At 34.2% G+C, this 15,803-nt stretch overlaps 1 protein-coding gene across 3 annotated transcripts in view; it reads right to left on the bottom strand.

Moving 5' to 3' along the window:
* The window catches only part of TAX1BP1 (Tax1 binding protein 1), a 92,745-nt gene that overhangs the window by 26,154 nt on the left and 50,788 nt on the right, over window positions 1-15,803 (bottom strand). For 2 of the 3 annotated variants that reach the window (XM_068549208.1, XM_068549206.1), the window contains exons 8-14: window positions 15,370-15,555; window positions 9,193-9,417; window positions 8,459-8,605; window positions 7,973-8,096; window positions 6,636-6,733; window positions 3,363-3,488; window positions 676-747 (exon numbers count right to left, since the gene is read on the bottom strand). In XM_068549208.1, coding sequence (XP_068405309.1) covers window positions 676-747; window positions 3,363-3,488; window positions 6,636-6,733; window positions 7,973-8,096; window positions 8,459-8,605; window positions 9,193-9,417; window positions 15,370-15,555 — 978 coding nt within the window. The remainder of the gene's footprint in view (window positions 1-675; window positions 748-3,362; window positions 3,489-6,635; window positions 6,734-7,972; window positions 8,097-8,458; window positions 8,606-9,192; window positions 9,418-15,369; window positions 15,556-15,803) is intronic. The other variant, XM_068549207.1, reaches the window with a different exon arrangement.

The following is a 15,803-nucleotide window of genomic DNA, read 5'->3' as shown; positions in this document are numbered from 1 at the left end:
TTAAACTGTGAACGCATGGTTAGGAGGAATACAGTAACTACTAGTGCAGTTTGGTGCCACTGCCTTGATTCAGTATTAATACACCAGCAGTCTTCCCACCACTGCTTTTATACCAACAGTGCAAATGTAACAGAGTAGGGAAAAAAGCAAATACTGTAATATTACGAAAACTGTTTTATCTTTGTAGACCTCTGAAAGGGGATGGGGACCCCCAAAGGACCACAGACCATACTGTGAGAAATGTTGCACTACAGCATATTTTATATTATAAATGTATGCTCTGAATGTTAGGTTACGCTACAAATCATTAAACAACTTCTAAAATGTTTCCTATTACAAAAGAAAACCAGATAAATACATTAGGTATAATTTTAAATTTGTTTACTGTTCTCTTAAATTTGAACACTGTAAAATTGTTTGTTAAATACAAACTATGTAACAAAAATCAAACTAACTTTCAACACTTGAGCATTTTTCTAACAAAATATTTTTAAATATTATTTAACTAAAAACATTTTCCACCTAAGTGTCTTAACACCTGTTTGTCTTTTCTTTAGTCATTTAACTTTTTAAAAAAAATCACCCTCACATAACTGTAAAATGTGTGTCCCTTCATAAAGCTGTATTATCATTCAGTGTCACATGAAACTTTTTTTTAAGTACACTGTTCAATACCTTCTCCCTGGAGAGGTTTTCCAAATATGAAGTTAGACCATTTATCTCTTTGTCCTTCTCTGCCAATTGAAGCTGAAGAGAGAAAGAAATTATCATTATTTTTCATCATCTACTCTCTCCTTACCCTTCAACAGTTAGTTTATACCATTCTATCAAAATAATTCCTATTACCATATCCATGTATTTTCCTTGTTCTTATTCTTTGACATCTCTGAATTACTTGTCATTATTGACTAACTTCCCTCACTCTTAAAGCTTCTCCCCTGGTTTATGTGAAACTGCACCAACACTGTCATCCTCTCATGCTCTTTTTTAAGTCTGCTTCTTCACCATTATAAATATAGGTATTCTCCAAAGTTTCTTCTTTGGCTTCTCTCTACATTCTCTGTAAACTCCCTTTCTTCTATGCCTTCAACAATCATGCTCATATGAATAAATCACAAATATTAACTCATGTGCCACACTCTCTTTCCCAAGATCCAAATCTGCCTTTTTAATTGATGGGTAAACATGTTTTCACTGTTGTCCTTCTGCACTGTAAGGGTAAAATGTCCCAAACCTACTTTTCTACTTTTGTTAACTGATATTATTAATCTCAGAGCCCACTGTGATTGAAGCTAGGAAACTATATTAAACACTCCTTCTCCTCTTCCTCTACTCCTCAACATTTTCAGTCTCCAAGTCTTTCATTTATTCAACAACTACCCATTATTTGCCTATTACAGCATAAGCAGTATGTATACAAATAAAACTATTCTTCAATGGTTTTTCCCTAAGGCTTTCCTTGATAGATTCAATGGTAGGTGATTGGGGAAGGTATCCAAGGAGATGGCCTTTATCAATTCATTCTAAGAATATTTGTACCTAATTTTCTTACCTTCAAAAACCCTTCCCACCTGTAAATCCTCTCAGTGCTACCAAATTATTTTCATAAAGACCCACTCTGGTTGGGTCCCTTTTCTCCTAGAAAATTCTTAACAGCAAATAGCACCCACATTCCAGTTTAACTCCCCCCAAATCTGGCTTCAACCTATCTTTCACATCTATCTACTCCATCACAGATATTAAAGTCCTATTACTCAAGACTGTCACAGCTCCCAGATTATGCTCTCTACTTCTGACCTCCAAACCTGTAATGCTTTTCCATCTGTTTAGAAAGATGTTTCTTTTTTTCCCAGCTCTGTTTATCCTCCCCTCCTGTTTGGTCTTTTCACAGGTCTAGTTTCTCTGTAATATCTAACTCCTAAATATTCCATTGGAAACAGCCCTAAAGTACTTAGACTTACAGCTTATGTAGAACTTCATCACATTTTGCCTTGTCTCATGGTGTTTGTGTCTAAGCAGCACAAAATAAGGGGAAAGGCACTAAACAAAAAGCCAAGCACCGTTACCAGTTGTACAACCTTAAATATGTTGTTTAATCTTGATGTTAATTTTTATCATTAATGAAATAAAAATACTATTTAGCTTCCCATGGGTTTGAAAGATGATTACCTAGGTTGTGAATGTGAAAGTTTTGAATATCAAGATTACACTTCTAGCACTCCTTACTAGATTATAAACTCCTTAAGCATAGCATTGTGCCTTACTTATATGATCACCCACATAATAGCTAACATAGTGCTTTATATTTAATAGGCTTCAATAAATATGTACTAAATCATTTTTCCTAATCAATCTGCAAAAATAAACTTTCATATAAATTCAGTATTCATACTTTTTAATAATAACAGAAGTTCCCAGGCAATAAAAACAATATTCACAGTGATCCCAGGAACAACAATAACCTCATGAAATAAGTTTCAAAATTTCATTCTGACAGCAGATGAAAGTAAAAAAGGATCAAGCAGTTAAATTACCTTAGCCTGTACCAACCCAAAAAAGTAATTCTTGGTGCCTTTAAGAATGTTATATTTTAAAATTAGATTATAGGTACAATTAGCTATGACAGAGCAAATTTAAATCATTTAGAACTTCCAGGCCTTTAGTCACACACACAAAAAAATGCCAATTATACACACATGCACATACCTTAAAATACTTAAGATTACATTTTATTACTTAGAGGAGAAATGTCTTTCCACTTATTAATTAGCTAGACAGCCTACTAATTTTTTTCTCCAACATTTTTACAAATATCATTTACCATTCAGGCTTGTTTGTTGCCTAGTGTTAAACTGGCAAAAATAATCTTCATTAATTAAGACTGTATTGCTTACTCTGCAGTATCTCATTTAGGATCACAAGTAACACATTTTGGTGATAAATTTAAAAACCTTTACATAAATTTTTTAAATTACTGATCCTATCTTATTACACTCCCAAAAAAAACCACCAAGGCCCTAGAATAATTTTACAAACACATTCACAATTAAGTGAAAAAGGAATATGAAATGATCACTTTCATCTTAAAAACTAAGCATGATTTAAAGATATAATTTCAATAGCCATCTGAATCCGCAAAATGAAAGCCACAATGGCAATGCATATGGGTATCTATTTTCTCAGTTCATAGTTAATGAACTGTATTCAACATAACTAAATACATAGTACGTTTTTATCTATGCACGAAAATACTATCCCAATTACCCACGTTGAAACTTTACGTTAGATTGACCAAATTATAGATAGCACATTTTCAAAAGTATCAGGTACTATGCCTCAAGTTATACGAATAGTAAACTTACTTTGTAATTCTCTTCTACTTCAGCTAGTTCTAGTTTCACATTTTCAGCAATTTTCACTTGTTCTTTCCATTTCAGCTCCATTTTTGCAAGTTCATCAGCATATTTATTGCATTTTGTTTTCTCATCCTAAATGAAATTAGTATAATTACCAGAAGATTTTAAATCCATATACAGCTAATATCTATACAAACATACTTGTGCTGAATGTTTATTATAACACTGTTGTAAAGGTATAAAAATTGAAATAACCAAAATGTCTGTCAGTGGAAGATTGGACAAATCATCTTATATTCATACAGTGGAACAGAATATATTTATTGAAAAAGAACAAAGTGATCTAAAAATTGACAAGGAAAAATGGCAAGATACATTAATTGAAAATATCAAGTTGCAAAAACAGAATATATAGTATAATCCCATTTCTGCTTTAGAAGTTGTTTAACACAATTTTATATGATGTCTATGTAGTATATGTAGAAAAAATAAACCAAATTTATTAATTTTTTTTTGCCACATCACACAGCTAGTGGGATCTTAGTTCCCTGACCAGGGAATGAACCCAGGCCCTCGGCAGTGAAAGCTCGAAGTCCTAACCACTGGACTACCAGGGAATTCCATAAACCAAAATATTAATAGCCCTTATATCTGGGGATCAGGATCATAATGGTACTTTTTACCACCTTTATTCTTTATTTCTGTAACATCATAAGATTTCACAATAAGCACACATTACTTTTGCAAAGGACATAATAAAAATCACATATTTATAATGCTGTTGTTTCCATATATTAATAATTAAAACTCTGGGATTTCCTGATCAAGACAATCTTTAGATGGATTTCTTATACATTGCTCTTCTCTACAACCCAGAATGTTAAAAGAATGGAGTTTTAAAACATGACGAGAAACTTCCCCAGCGGTCCAGTGGTTAGGGCTCCGCGCTTCCACTGCAGGGGGCACAGGTTTGATCCCTGGTCAGGGAACTAAGATCCCACAAGCCATGTAACAAGGCCAATAAAAAAATTTTTTTTAATTAAAAAAAAGAAAGAAAAGAAAAAATATATGCTATATGCTTTGAGCAATTCAATGGAGAAAAGTCCTTTCAACAAATAATGCTGGATCAATTAAATATCCTTACTATACACACCACACCTCACACCATACACAAAAATAAACTTAAAAATGGTTAACAGGCCTAAAAGAACCTAAGACTACAAAACTTCTAGAAAACAAGAGAAAATCATTACAAGTTGGAGTAGTAAATATTTTCTTAGAACATACAAAGAACACGTAAACAATAAATTGATAATCTGTACTTCAGCAAAACTAAAACTTTTTCTAAAAACACCATTAAGGAAATAAAAAGGCAAGCCACAGACTGGGAGAAAATATTTACCCCACATATCTGACAAAGGACTTGTATCTGGAATAAAGAACACTTACAACTCAATAAGATGAACCAATTTTTAAAATGGCAGAAGATGAACTCACAATAAAAAGGAATAAACTATGCGAAGTAAGTCAGAAAGAGAAAAGCAAATACCGTATGCTAACACATATATATGGAATCTAAAAAAAAAAAGTCATGAAGAACCTAGGGGCAAGACAGGAATAAAGACGCAGACCTACTAGAGAATGGACTTGAGGACACGGGGAGGGGGAAGGGTAAGCTGGGACGAAGTGAGAGAGTGGCATGGACATATATACACTACCAAATGTAAAACAGATAGCTAGTGGCAAGCAGCCGCATAGCACAGGGAGATCAGCTCGGTGCTTTGTGACCACCTAGAGGGGTGGGATATGGAGGGTGGGAGGGAGGGAGACGCAAGAGGGAAGAGATATGGGGATATACGTATAACTGATTCACTTTGTTATAAAGCAGAAACTAACACACCATTGTAAAGCAATTATACTCCAATAAAGATGTTAAAATTTTTTTTAATAAATAAAATTTATTTAAAAAAACAAACAAAAAAAGGAATAAACTACCAATAATAAGCAACAATATAAACAAATCTCAAAATAACTGTGCTGAAAGGGGACAGGAAAAGAAGAACATACCATATGATTCCATTTATAGAAATGGTGCAGTGGTTAAGAATCCACCTGCCAATGCAGGGGACACGGGTTCGAGCCCTGGGCCGGGAAGATCCCACATGCCGCGGAGCAACGAAGCCCGTGAGCCACAACTACTAAGCCTGTGCTCTAGGGTGCGCGCCTAGAGCCCATGCTCCGCAACCTACAACAAAGAGTAGCCCCTGCTCGCCACAACTAGAGAAAGCCTGCGCACAGCAATGAAGACCCAATGCAGCCAAGATAAATAAATGAATAAATTTATCAAAAAAAAGAAAGAAAAAACACTGACACCAATAAAGATATTATATTTTAAAAAAAGACAGTAACATAAAATATTTTAAGTTAATTACTATAATAATATATGAATTTCCTTACATGGCTCTAAAAATTATCCCTCTCCTCTCCACATGAACAGAGAAACAAACACACAAAAAATATTTAATTGAACGAACAAAAAACATACACAAAACATCTTTTCCTCTCTTCCCCAAATCAGGTACAAATAAGAAGCATTTTCCCTTTGTCCTTTAACTACCCCAGGAGTGAATACTACTAGGAAGGTGCAAAACTTATATGTCTGAATAATAGTTTAATATAATCAAAATAATACCGTAAAGGCAACCACTCATTTGGGTACCATTCCTTTTTTTCCACTTTACATATATAGTCACTTTAGGATGTGGTGAAAGTCTTTGCTATTATTACAGTAAGTGTAAAAAAGAATACTTCTTTTTTATGCAGTTCAAACATTTTTCATGTATCCTTATCAGAAGAAGACAGACAATATCCAACCCCAACCTCAATTAATCACTTGCCCATTATCAAGAGAAGGACATCAGGGGAACAGAAAACAATAGTTTTAGGATCGTGTTTTTTTTTTTTTTTTTTTTTTTGCCCATGCTGTGCAGCTTGTGGGATCTTAGTTCCCCGACCAGGGATCGAACCCTGGCCCACGGCAGTGAAAGTGCCGAATCCTAACCATTGGACCACCAGGGAATTCCCAAGGATCGTGATTTTACACACATGCCTACATGAACAGGTACACAGAACAACCCCCACTTATCATCTCAAAAGTGAAACTAAGTATCAGTATATGGGTATAAAAAAGAAACCCTGGGATACCCATCAATCAAAACAATAAGGATAAGCTAAGCCATTACATTTGATAATCTTTCTCTTACAAGAGAGCTAGCTTACCTGCAAGAGTTGTTTACATTTATTATACTGTTCTGCAGCAATTTCTTTGGTCATTTCAGAGACTTGTCCCTTAGTTAGATTGTCAAAATCTACCTCAGCTATAACAAGGCAGAAAATTAAAAGATTATTAAAAATTATTTTGATCCTTGTATTATCTTCCTGGTCAGAATAACTTGAGGGTCACTATACTGTGAAATATAATAAATGGAATACTAAAGGAGAGAAACATCTATTTGAAAACATCTATTCATATACTAAATAAACAGAGAAGGACAATATAAACATTAGATGAGAATTTTTTTAATGTTTTTTAATTTTAATTTTTTCATTCAATAATTTAAAAAATCATTATTTTTTTAACTAGCTAAAAATAGTTCTAAAATGGCACAGAAATTGTTCTCTATATACTTAATAGATAAGATATATAGGAAAGCCATACTCTTTGAGAAAACATATTAAATCATTTTTCTAGTCCTTCACTACTATTCAATAAGTCTTTATTAAGTCAATATAACACCTTTCTTGGTACTACACAGGATATATAGAAATGGAAGGCAGGATCCTGTTCTACAGCAGTTGAATCTAAATATTTAATAGTATAGGAAACTTACAATACATTTAAAAAGTCTAAAACACCAATTGCCCCAGACACTACACAATTAAATATACTTTCATGCTCTAGTATTTATTTTTGTTATTGTCAAATCTTTAACAAATGGTGAAAAAAAGACATTAGGACAAGTGAAAACCTAGAGTTAATTTAAATTTTCATGTTGTTCATGTATTCACTATGTCTCTCTAATCTGTTCTGTAAGTTAATAAACTCATAAAATATTTAACTTATCCACCAACAGGTACATTAATGAGGAAAGTACCCTAATGATCCAAAGCAGCCAAAACAAAACAAAAACAAAAAAAAGGCAAGAAAAAGAGAAATATGAATAGAATTAAAGGGATTTTTAAGTTTTTCCCCACAGAATTGTACAATTAGTTCCATAAATGGTTCAGAATTCCACAGTGTTAGTAGAATATTAATTAAAAATTCAATTCTTGGCTCTCTTCCTATAGATCAAATATTATAAGCATTTGCACTTACAAACACCAGCTCATTTGATTAACCATGCTCACGAAGATAAATACTAGTTCACACTCACATTTTGTATATTCACCACATGCATGACTGACTTTTAGACCTTTACTTTCCCTTTGCCTCAATCCCTCACTTAGAAGGATTTTTTTAAAAGCTCCCTAAAATTCTGACACATGGAACAGGCAGTATAAATGAGTATACTTTTCAAGGCAGGACACTTCATACAAAAAGTCTAAAAGATTTTTACCTGTAGAAGGTGGTGGCTTTACATCAAGAGTAGAGGCAGTAGTAGCTGGGTCTGTGTTTATTGAGGCATCATTCACTTTCTGCTGACTCCCAATTTTCTTTGGGAAGACACTATTGTTATTAGCCTATTCAAAATGTTAACAATCAATGGTTAAATGAGTTACATTTCCCTCCTTCAGCAACCATGTATCATATAAATAAATCCTGAAAAGTCCACAAAGCTGCTGCTGTCTTAAAGGCCAACAAAGACTAAAGTTACACACATCACTTTACTAACTGACCTAAATGTTACAAAACAGAACATTTTATTTCTCCAACAAATAAAAATTCCAGATTTAAAAAAAATTATCACTACAATATTAGGCCAGTAATGTGAAATGAAGCAGAGAGAAATTATATTCAAAGGGTATAACATTATAAATTTGATTTGTAAACAAAAATATTGATAAAGGAATTATTTTACTGTGATGAATTCAATTATTCTTACTGATTGGTCTGAAAGTTTGTTTATTTGTTTTTGGAGCCTCTGGCATTCCTTGAATTTTTCTTTATAATGATCTGCTGCCATCTGAAGACGAAGTTTCAGATCTTCAACTTCTCTTCTCAGTTCGTGTTCCAGTGTATCAGTCTTTTCCTAAGAGAGAAATAAACTCTTCCTCTAAGAGAAACATAAAAATCTCATATCTCATAATGTAGTAGCAAATCCAACTTTCTTTTCACTTTTTTCTTTCTGGCTCTTAATTTTTATTTGTTTTGCAGTTTTGGCTACAGAGTCACATTAGGTCTCCTAACAAATCCAGCTTTATATTCCTAGGACTAAGGTTCATTAAAAAACAAACAAACAAACAAAAACAAAACACTTGAAAAGAATATTCTATCTCCTGAGAAGCAAGCATCCCCTGTTAAATAACCATAGTACCATTTTATGCAGCTAGTAAATAAGAAATTCTAAACAAAGCAATATATACCTCATACCAGAAAGTTTAATTAACAATAACAGAGCAGTTTTTACTAACGATTAGGAATTTGCTTACAGAAGTTTTTCTTAAAGCCTGCATTAATTTCAACCCAAGAAGTTACAATGACTAAACAAAATGAATGGCAATTTAAAATTCTGTGACCAGGAATGTGACCTCAATTATTTTAACATAACTCATTCTCTTTCATAAGCTTATCGTCAGTTTTTGACTAAAATGGAAATTCAAAATTAACCTGCTTTACCTGGTCTTTTCTCACAGCACTTAGTTTAAGCTCTGCCACTGCATCAGCTAACTGCTTTTTCACTCTCTCATTTTCCAAGCGTGCAGTGTGCAGATCTGCCATCGTCTTATCCCGCACGTTTACAGCATCGCTAAGTTCTTTAGCCAGAAAGACAGCTTCTTGCCGAGTTGCCTGAACCTGTTCCTCTGCTTTACGAAGTTGCTCCTTGAAGAAAACTGTATCTTCCTGAAGAAAGGCAGATAAATATATTTGTAATTAAACCATTCAAGTAAAAATCAGAAGCAGAAACAATATTTATTCCTATTTCAACAGATCTAAAATTTTAAATTAAATATTGCTTTTCTATTCATGACTTAAAGTATGTATGTCTATAAAAAATTTAAGATGTGACTTTGTTTTAGAGACCCCCATATAACAACCCTATGCATCACTACTATCACTTTATACGTGACAAAACTGAAGTACAGGAAGTCAGGCAACATAACCAATGCTTAGCTAAATAGGGACTCGAATGGAAGCTTCTGTCCCCCAGAATCTCTCCAGCTAGAACTACTGACCCTCATTTTTTATGATAAGCAATAAAAATAATTACAAAAACTTCTTTGTAACTCCAAAAATGTTGGTTAAAAAAATGTTTCCTATGATCTAACCTAAAACATATCCAATATAATATTAATATACCATTACATATTACTATGAAAACATAACACACTTTTTAGTTCTAAAAGAAAAATATTGATATGCAAATAGCAAAGATGAGGCCCTGGGAAAATGAAAAATAATTAGCACCTCTTACCAAACCTAGAAGTATCTTTAAAAAGTTTAAATTGCCATGATAGGGCTTCCCTGGTGGCGCAGTGGTTAAGAATCTGCCTGCCATTGCAGGGAACACGGGTTCGAGCCCTGATCTGGGAAGATCCCACATGCTGCAGAGCAACTAAGCCCGTGCGCCACAACTACTGAGCCTGCGTGCCTGGAGCCCATGCTCCGCAACAAGAGAAGCCACCCCAAGAAGAACCCACACACCGCAACGAAGAGTAGCCCTCGCTCGCTGCAACTAGAGAAAGCCCACGCACAGCAACAAAGACCCAACAAAGCCAAATAAATAAATAAATAAATTTATAAAAAATAAAATAAAATAAAAATTGCCATGATAAAATTATTTCCTTTAATATTAAACAGACATTATGAGCTCAATAAATCTAGTTTATTCAACATTCGGATTTTTATCTCTGTATTAGAAATAGTGTAAACTCAAAAAGTGCAACCCATTCGCGGTTTTTAAATTGTTAGCTCCTTAGAAGGAAATGTAAATGATTATTTATGTAATGCTGGGGTGAAGAAAATCTTTCTAAGTATAACATTAATAGAGCTAATATATAAATGTTATCAGCTTCTATATGTCAGAAGGGAAAAAAGCAAAAAAGAGAACTAGAAGAAAATTATTTGTAATATATTCCAAAAATGTATAATACTCTGATATAAATAGATGTTCTAATCAATAAGAAATGGAATAATTTTAAACCAAAAAAGAAAAAAAAACCCGAAAAAGGAAAAATATGGAGAAAGGCATGAACATGAAATTTCTTTAAAATAAACGGCTATTATACATAGAAAAAATATTCAACTAAAATATTCAAATAAAGAAGGTAAAACAAATTCCATTCATCCTCTTTCAAGCTAACAAAGACTGAAAAAAAGTAATGCTCTAATATTTGGATGGTTTAGGAAAACTGGCACATTTACAAACATGTGGGCTCATATAATCTGTAAGTGGTAACCATTCTTATCAGATTTTTGAAACAATCATCAACACCTTTTAAAAGCACATGGCTTTTGATCTATCAATTTTATTTTCATGAGTTTCTGATTAAAGAGTATGGACATAAGTTTAGTTTTGCAGGGTTAGTTTTGCAGGGATCCAGTAAAATATTAAGATTATGAAAAATTATTAAAAATCAAATGTCTAAACGGGAACTTATTATAAATAAACTATGATATATCCTCCACACAATGAAAGTCTATGCAACCATTACTAGCAGCAGTAATATGTCATACCCTGTTGATACATTAATTTTTTTGAAAGGCAATTTGAAAATAACTGAAAATTTAAACATTCAACCTGGCAATTGCACTTTGAGGAATTTATTCTACAGATTTATACACATGCTTAGATATCTGTACAAGAATGTTTACTGCCATCATGCTTATAATACCTAAGGGTTGTACACTAAAACTAAAAACAATTGCACACTACACAGCTGTTAAATAGAAGGAGAGATACTACACAGCTGTTTTTTTTTTTTTTGGCCTCACGGCTTGCAGGATCTTAGTTCCAGGGATCGAACCCAGGACCCCAGCAGTGGAAGCGTGGAGTCTTAACTACTGGATCACCAGGGAACTCCCTACAAAGCTGTTCTAATGAATGAGGAAGACCTGTAAGTGTACTCATACTGCAAGATGTCTAGACGTTCCATAAATTTTTTAAAAGTTTTTGTAACACTATATTCTCATATTTGTTAAAATATAAATATTGTATGTACATTCACAGATTTCTAGTAAAATTTAAAATTCTATAATAATATATCTGGGAAATGATATGGGTTACTTTTACCTTGTACCCTCACATACTACTCGAATTTTTTTATAACCATGATTTTTGTATTGCTTTTATAATTTTTTAAAAAGTTTTAACAACCAGGTGTCACTTTCTCCAGGTATTTCTATACCTATGCTTTCCTCACAGAAGTCTTGCTTAATAAGTAGCATCTTATTAAATAACAAATAAATAATCAAACACGCTTTTCACCTTCCCATTTGCATCTGCTATATTCAATACCCTGAAAAGTAACTTGGGTCTTAATCATTAATTCTAAATATCATGCACATCTGATGTTTTAAGTGTTACATTAACTGTACCTGAGTGTATTTATTAGCAAACTACTAAAAACCAAATAATACTCCATCCATAAAAGTTAATGAATAAATCAAGGTAAATCTAAACAATGTAGTATTACACAGCCATTTTTTTAAAAATTAGGAAGATCTCTATGAACTGCTAGGGAATGATTTTCAGTCTATATTGTTCAATGAAAAAAAAGCAAAGTGAAAAGGAGTATAAATAGCATGGCACTTTTAAGAAAGAAGGGAATAGAGAAGGGTGTGTGCGTGCACACACATACACCAAGCTTATTTTTGCAAAAACAAACATAAGAAGAAAAAACTGAAAACTAATGAAAATGTTTACCTATGGATACAGGTAAGAAAGGAGTTTCTTAGGGAAGAGTATATTTTTTTGTTTCATTTTGACTTGTGAATGATACAACTATTTTACATATTCAAAAAATAAAATTAAAGGAAAATGTCAGGAGAAAACAAAAAAAACTGAACTGTATTACAAATTCATAACATAAATGTTAAAAAAATTAATTCAAGTAACCTTTGAACATGGTACTCTGTACATCCTTAGTGAAATATATTCTAAGATAAAAGAGCTGGAAAAGATCTTATTTAGTAGACATACTGTTGGAAGTGGCATTGATATAATAATTCTGAAACTACTGGTATGTATAGCTGGTTAGAAAACATGAATAGATATAATGTTTTGGAGACAAGGGTTCTCACACTGGGAGAAGAGATACATAAATATGTAATGGAGGAAGATAAGGAAGAACCCTAGGAGATACTGAATTTGAACTGGAGATATCAATATAAATTTAAGACTTAAAATGTCTGTCTATTGAAAGTGCAAAGTAGCAAAAGGATCCAGTTCTTGGCTTCAAAATACCCTTCTCTAATGGAAAAAATCAGGCTCTTTGGAGAAATGGGTAATACCAGATCTGAGGCAGAACCTAAAACTGTAATACACAGTTCTACCACAAAACAAGGAAGTATTCAAAGCATTAGGGGGACATATCAGAAAGACACAAGAGCAGGTTTGAGAAGGTTCCCCCCTAGCTAAATATAGGACAATTTGAGTATGAAAAAAAATAATGATGATGTATAACAGGGGTCCCCAACTCCCAGCCACAGACCATTAGCAGTCCAAGGCCTGTCAGGAACCGGGCCACACAGCAGGAGGTGAGCGGCAGGCAAGCGAGCGAAGCTTCATCTGTATTTACAGTCACTCCCCATCGCTCGCATTACCACCTGAGCTCTGCCTCCTGTCAGATCAGCAGCAGCATTAGCTTCTCATAGGAGTGCGAACCCCACTGTGAACTGCACATGCGAGGGATCTAGGTTGCGTGCTCCTTATGAGAATCTAATGCCTGATGATCTGAGGTGGAGCTGAGGCGCTGATGGTAGCTCTGGGGAGTGGCTGCAAATACAGATGATCGTTAGCAGAGAGGTTTGACTGCACAGACACCACAATAAATCAACTGCTTGCAGACTCATATCAAAACCCTATCAGTGCGTGGCAAGTGACAATGAAGCTGCATCTTACAGAGTAGACTGGACATAAGCAACACACTTCAGGTGTCACTGTCTCCCATCACCCCCAGATGGGACCATCTAGCTGCAAGAAAACAAGCTCAGGGCTCCCACTGATTCTGCATTATGGTGAGCTGTATAATTATTTCATTATATATTACAGTGTAATAATAATAGAAATAAAGTGCACAACAAATGTAATGTGCTTGAATCAGCCCAAAACCATCCCACCCCCACCCCGCGGAGGAAAAACTGTCTTCCATGAAACCGGTCCCTGGTGCCAAAAAGGTTGGGGACCGCTGATGTACAATATACTGAACAAAAAAGAATCAGAGTCTATAGTGATATAAAAAAAGGGGAGAGGGCAACAGGGAACCACCTCATTATAATAAAAGAATACCTACTAATAAACATAAAAGGTATGACAGAATTGTTAAAATCACCATTTTGCAATCATTAATTTAATAACTGAGGCAGGTAAGGATCATCAAGGGATAAAAAACACTGGGTCAAAGAGTATTGGGGAGTAGGATGTTCACATGATCTCGAAGTATTACCCCACAGATTACTCAATAATCACAAAGAGAGAAAGGCACCAATATATGGAGAGACAACCAGACATAACTTTAAACACATGATTAAACCTAATAATATCAGCAAGAATGGAATTGATATTACATGACTGTTGATGTGATTGCACCAGAATATACAAAACATCCTCTACACCTTTTCTTGCCAAAAATCTTTGACCTGAATCTAGTCATGAGGAAACAGACAAATCTAGATTATGGAATATACTCTCAGACAAGCCTGAATTCTTAAAAAATATCAATGTCATAAAAGACAAATGGTATAGGGACACTGTTCTAGATCAAAGCAGACCAAGAACACAACAATAATCATTAATGTGTGATCTCTGACTACCGGGGATCAAGCAATTTTAAAGGTTATACAGGGCTTCCCTGGTGGCGCAGTGGTTAAGAATCTGCCTGCCAATGCAGGGGACACGGGTTCAAGCCCTGGTCCGGGAAGATCCCACATGCCGCAGAGCAACTAAGCCCGTGCGCCACAACTACTGAGACTGCGCTCTAGAGCCCACAAGCCACAACTACTGAGCCCGCGTGCCACAACTACTGAAGCTCGTGTGCCTAGAGCCCGTGCTCCACAACGAGAGAAGCCACCGCAATGAGAAGCCTGCGCACCGCAACGAAGAGTAGCCCCCTCTCGCCGCAATTAGAGAAAGCCCACGCGCAGCAACGGAGACCCAATACAGCCAAAAATAAATAAATAAAATAAATAAATTTATAAAAAAAAAAAAGAAAGCAAAAGCAAAAATACATGTGGGACAATTTGAATGTGGACTAAAACTATATACGAGCATGAATATTATCATATCAATATAAAATTCCTTAGATGTCATAATGGTATTACGGTTATACAGAAGAATGTACTTGTTAATAAGAGAGACATGCTAAAGTATTTAGAGTGAAATGTCATAATGCCTGCAACTGACTTTCAAATGGCTGGGGTGGGGAGGAGAAGGCATATAAATGGGGGAGATAAAGATAGCAAAATATTTAAGGATATATATGTATTCATTTTTCTTTCAACTCTTCTATAAGTTTGAACTTTTTCCAAAAAAGAAGCTGGGGGAGGAAAGATTAAAAATAAAAACGACCATACTGTATACGTTTAATACAGATAATATTTTACAATCTTCAAATACATTATTGCAAAAGTACTTACCTTAGTTGAGGTTGTAAGCAAGAAAGCCCTTTGTAGATTCTCCTTTTCAGCCAAACAGAACTGCAGTCTGCTAATCTCTTCTTTGAAATGAGTAATCATGTTTTCTTTGTTCCCATCTAAATTCTTTAAAGTCTGGACCTCTGACACAAGCTTGGTATTTTCTATTTCTGTATTCTTCAAATGTACCTGAAACAATGCTTGAAAATGTCAAGAATATTCTTTCTAACTCTATAACCTAAGTTACTCAAAGTTTAAAATATTACTATTTATCTCTAACCCAAATATGATCCAAGAGAAGGGAAGACTCACTAGACGAGAAGTCAGGAGACCCAAATTCTGCCAAATGACTAGCCAAGTACGTGGGAGCAGAACACAGCTTTTCTGAGTTTTGTTGTTGTGTTAGTTTCCCAAAGAGATTAATTCTAAGGTCTAAC

The sequence above is a fragment of the Eschrichtius robustus genome, chromosome 8 (genome assembly GCF_028021215.1).
Source record: "Eschrichtius robustus isolate mEscRob2 chromosome 8, mEscRob2.pri, whole genome shotgun sequence".
In the NCBI taxonomy this organism is placed as follows: Eukaryota; Metazoa; Chordata; class Mammalia; order Artiodactyla; family Eschrichtiidae; genus Eschrichtius; species Eschrichtius robustus.
This window is presented reverse-complemented; position numbering and strand designations above follow the sequence as displayed.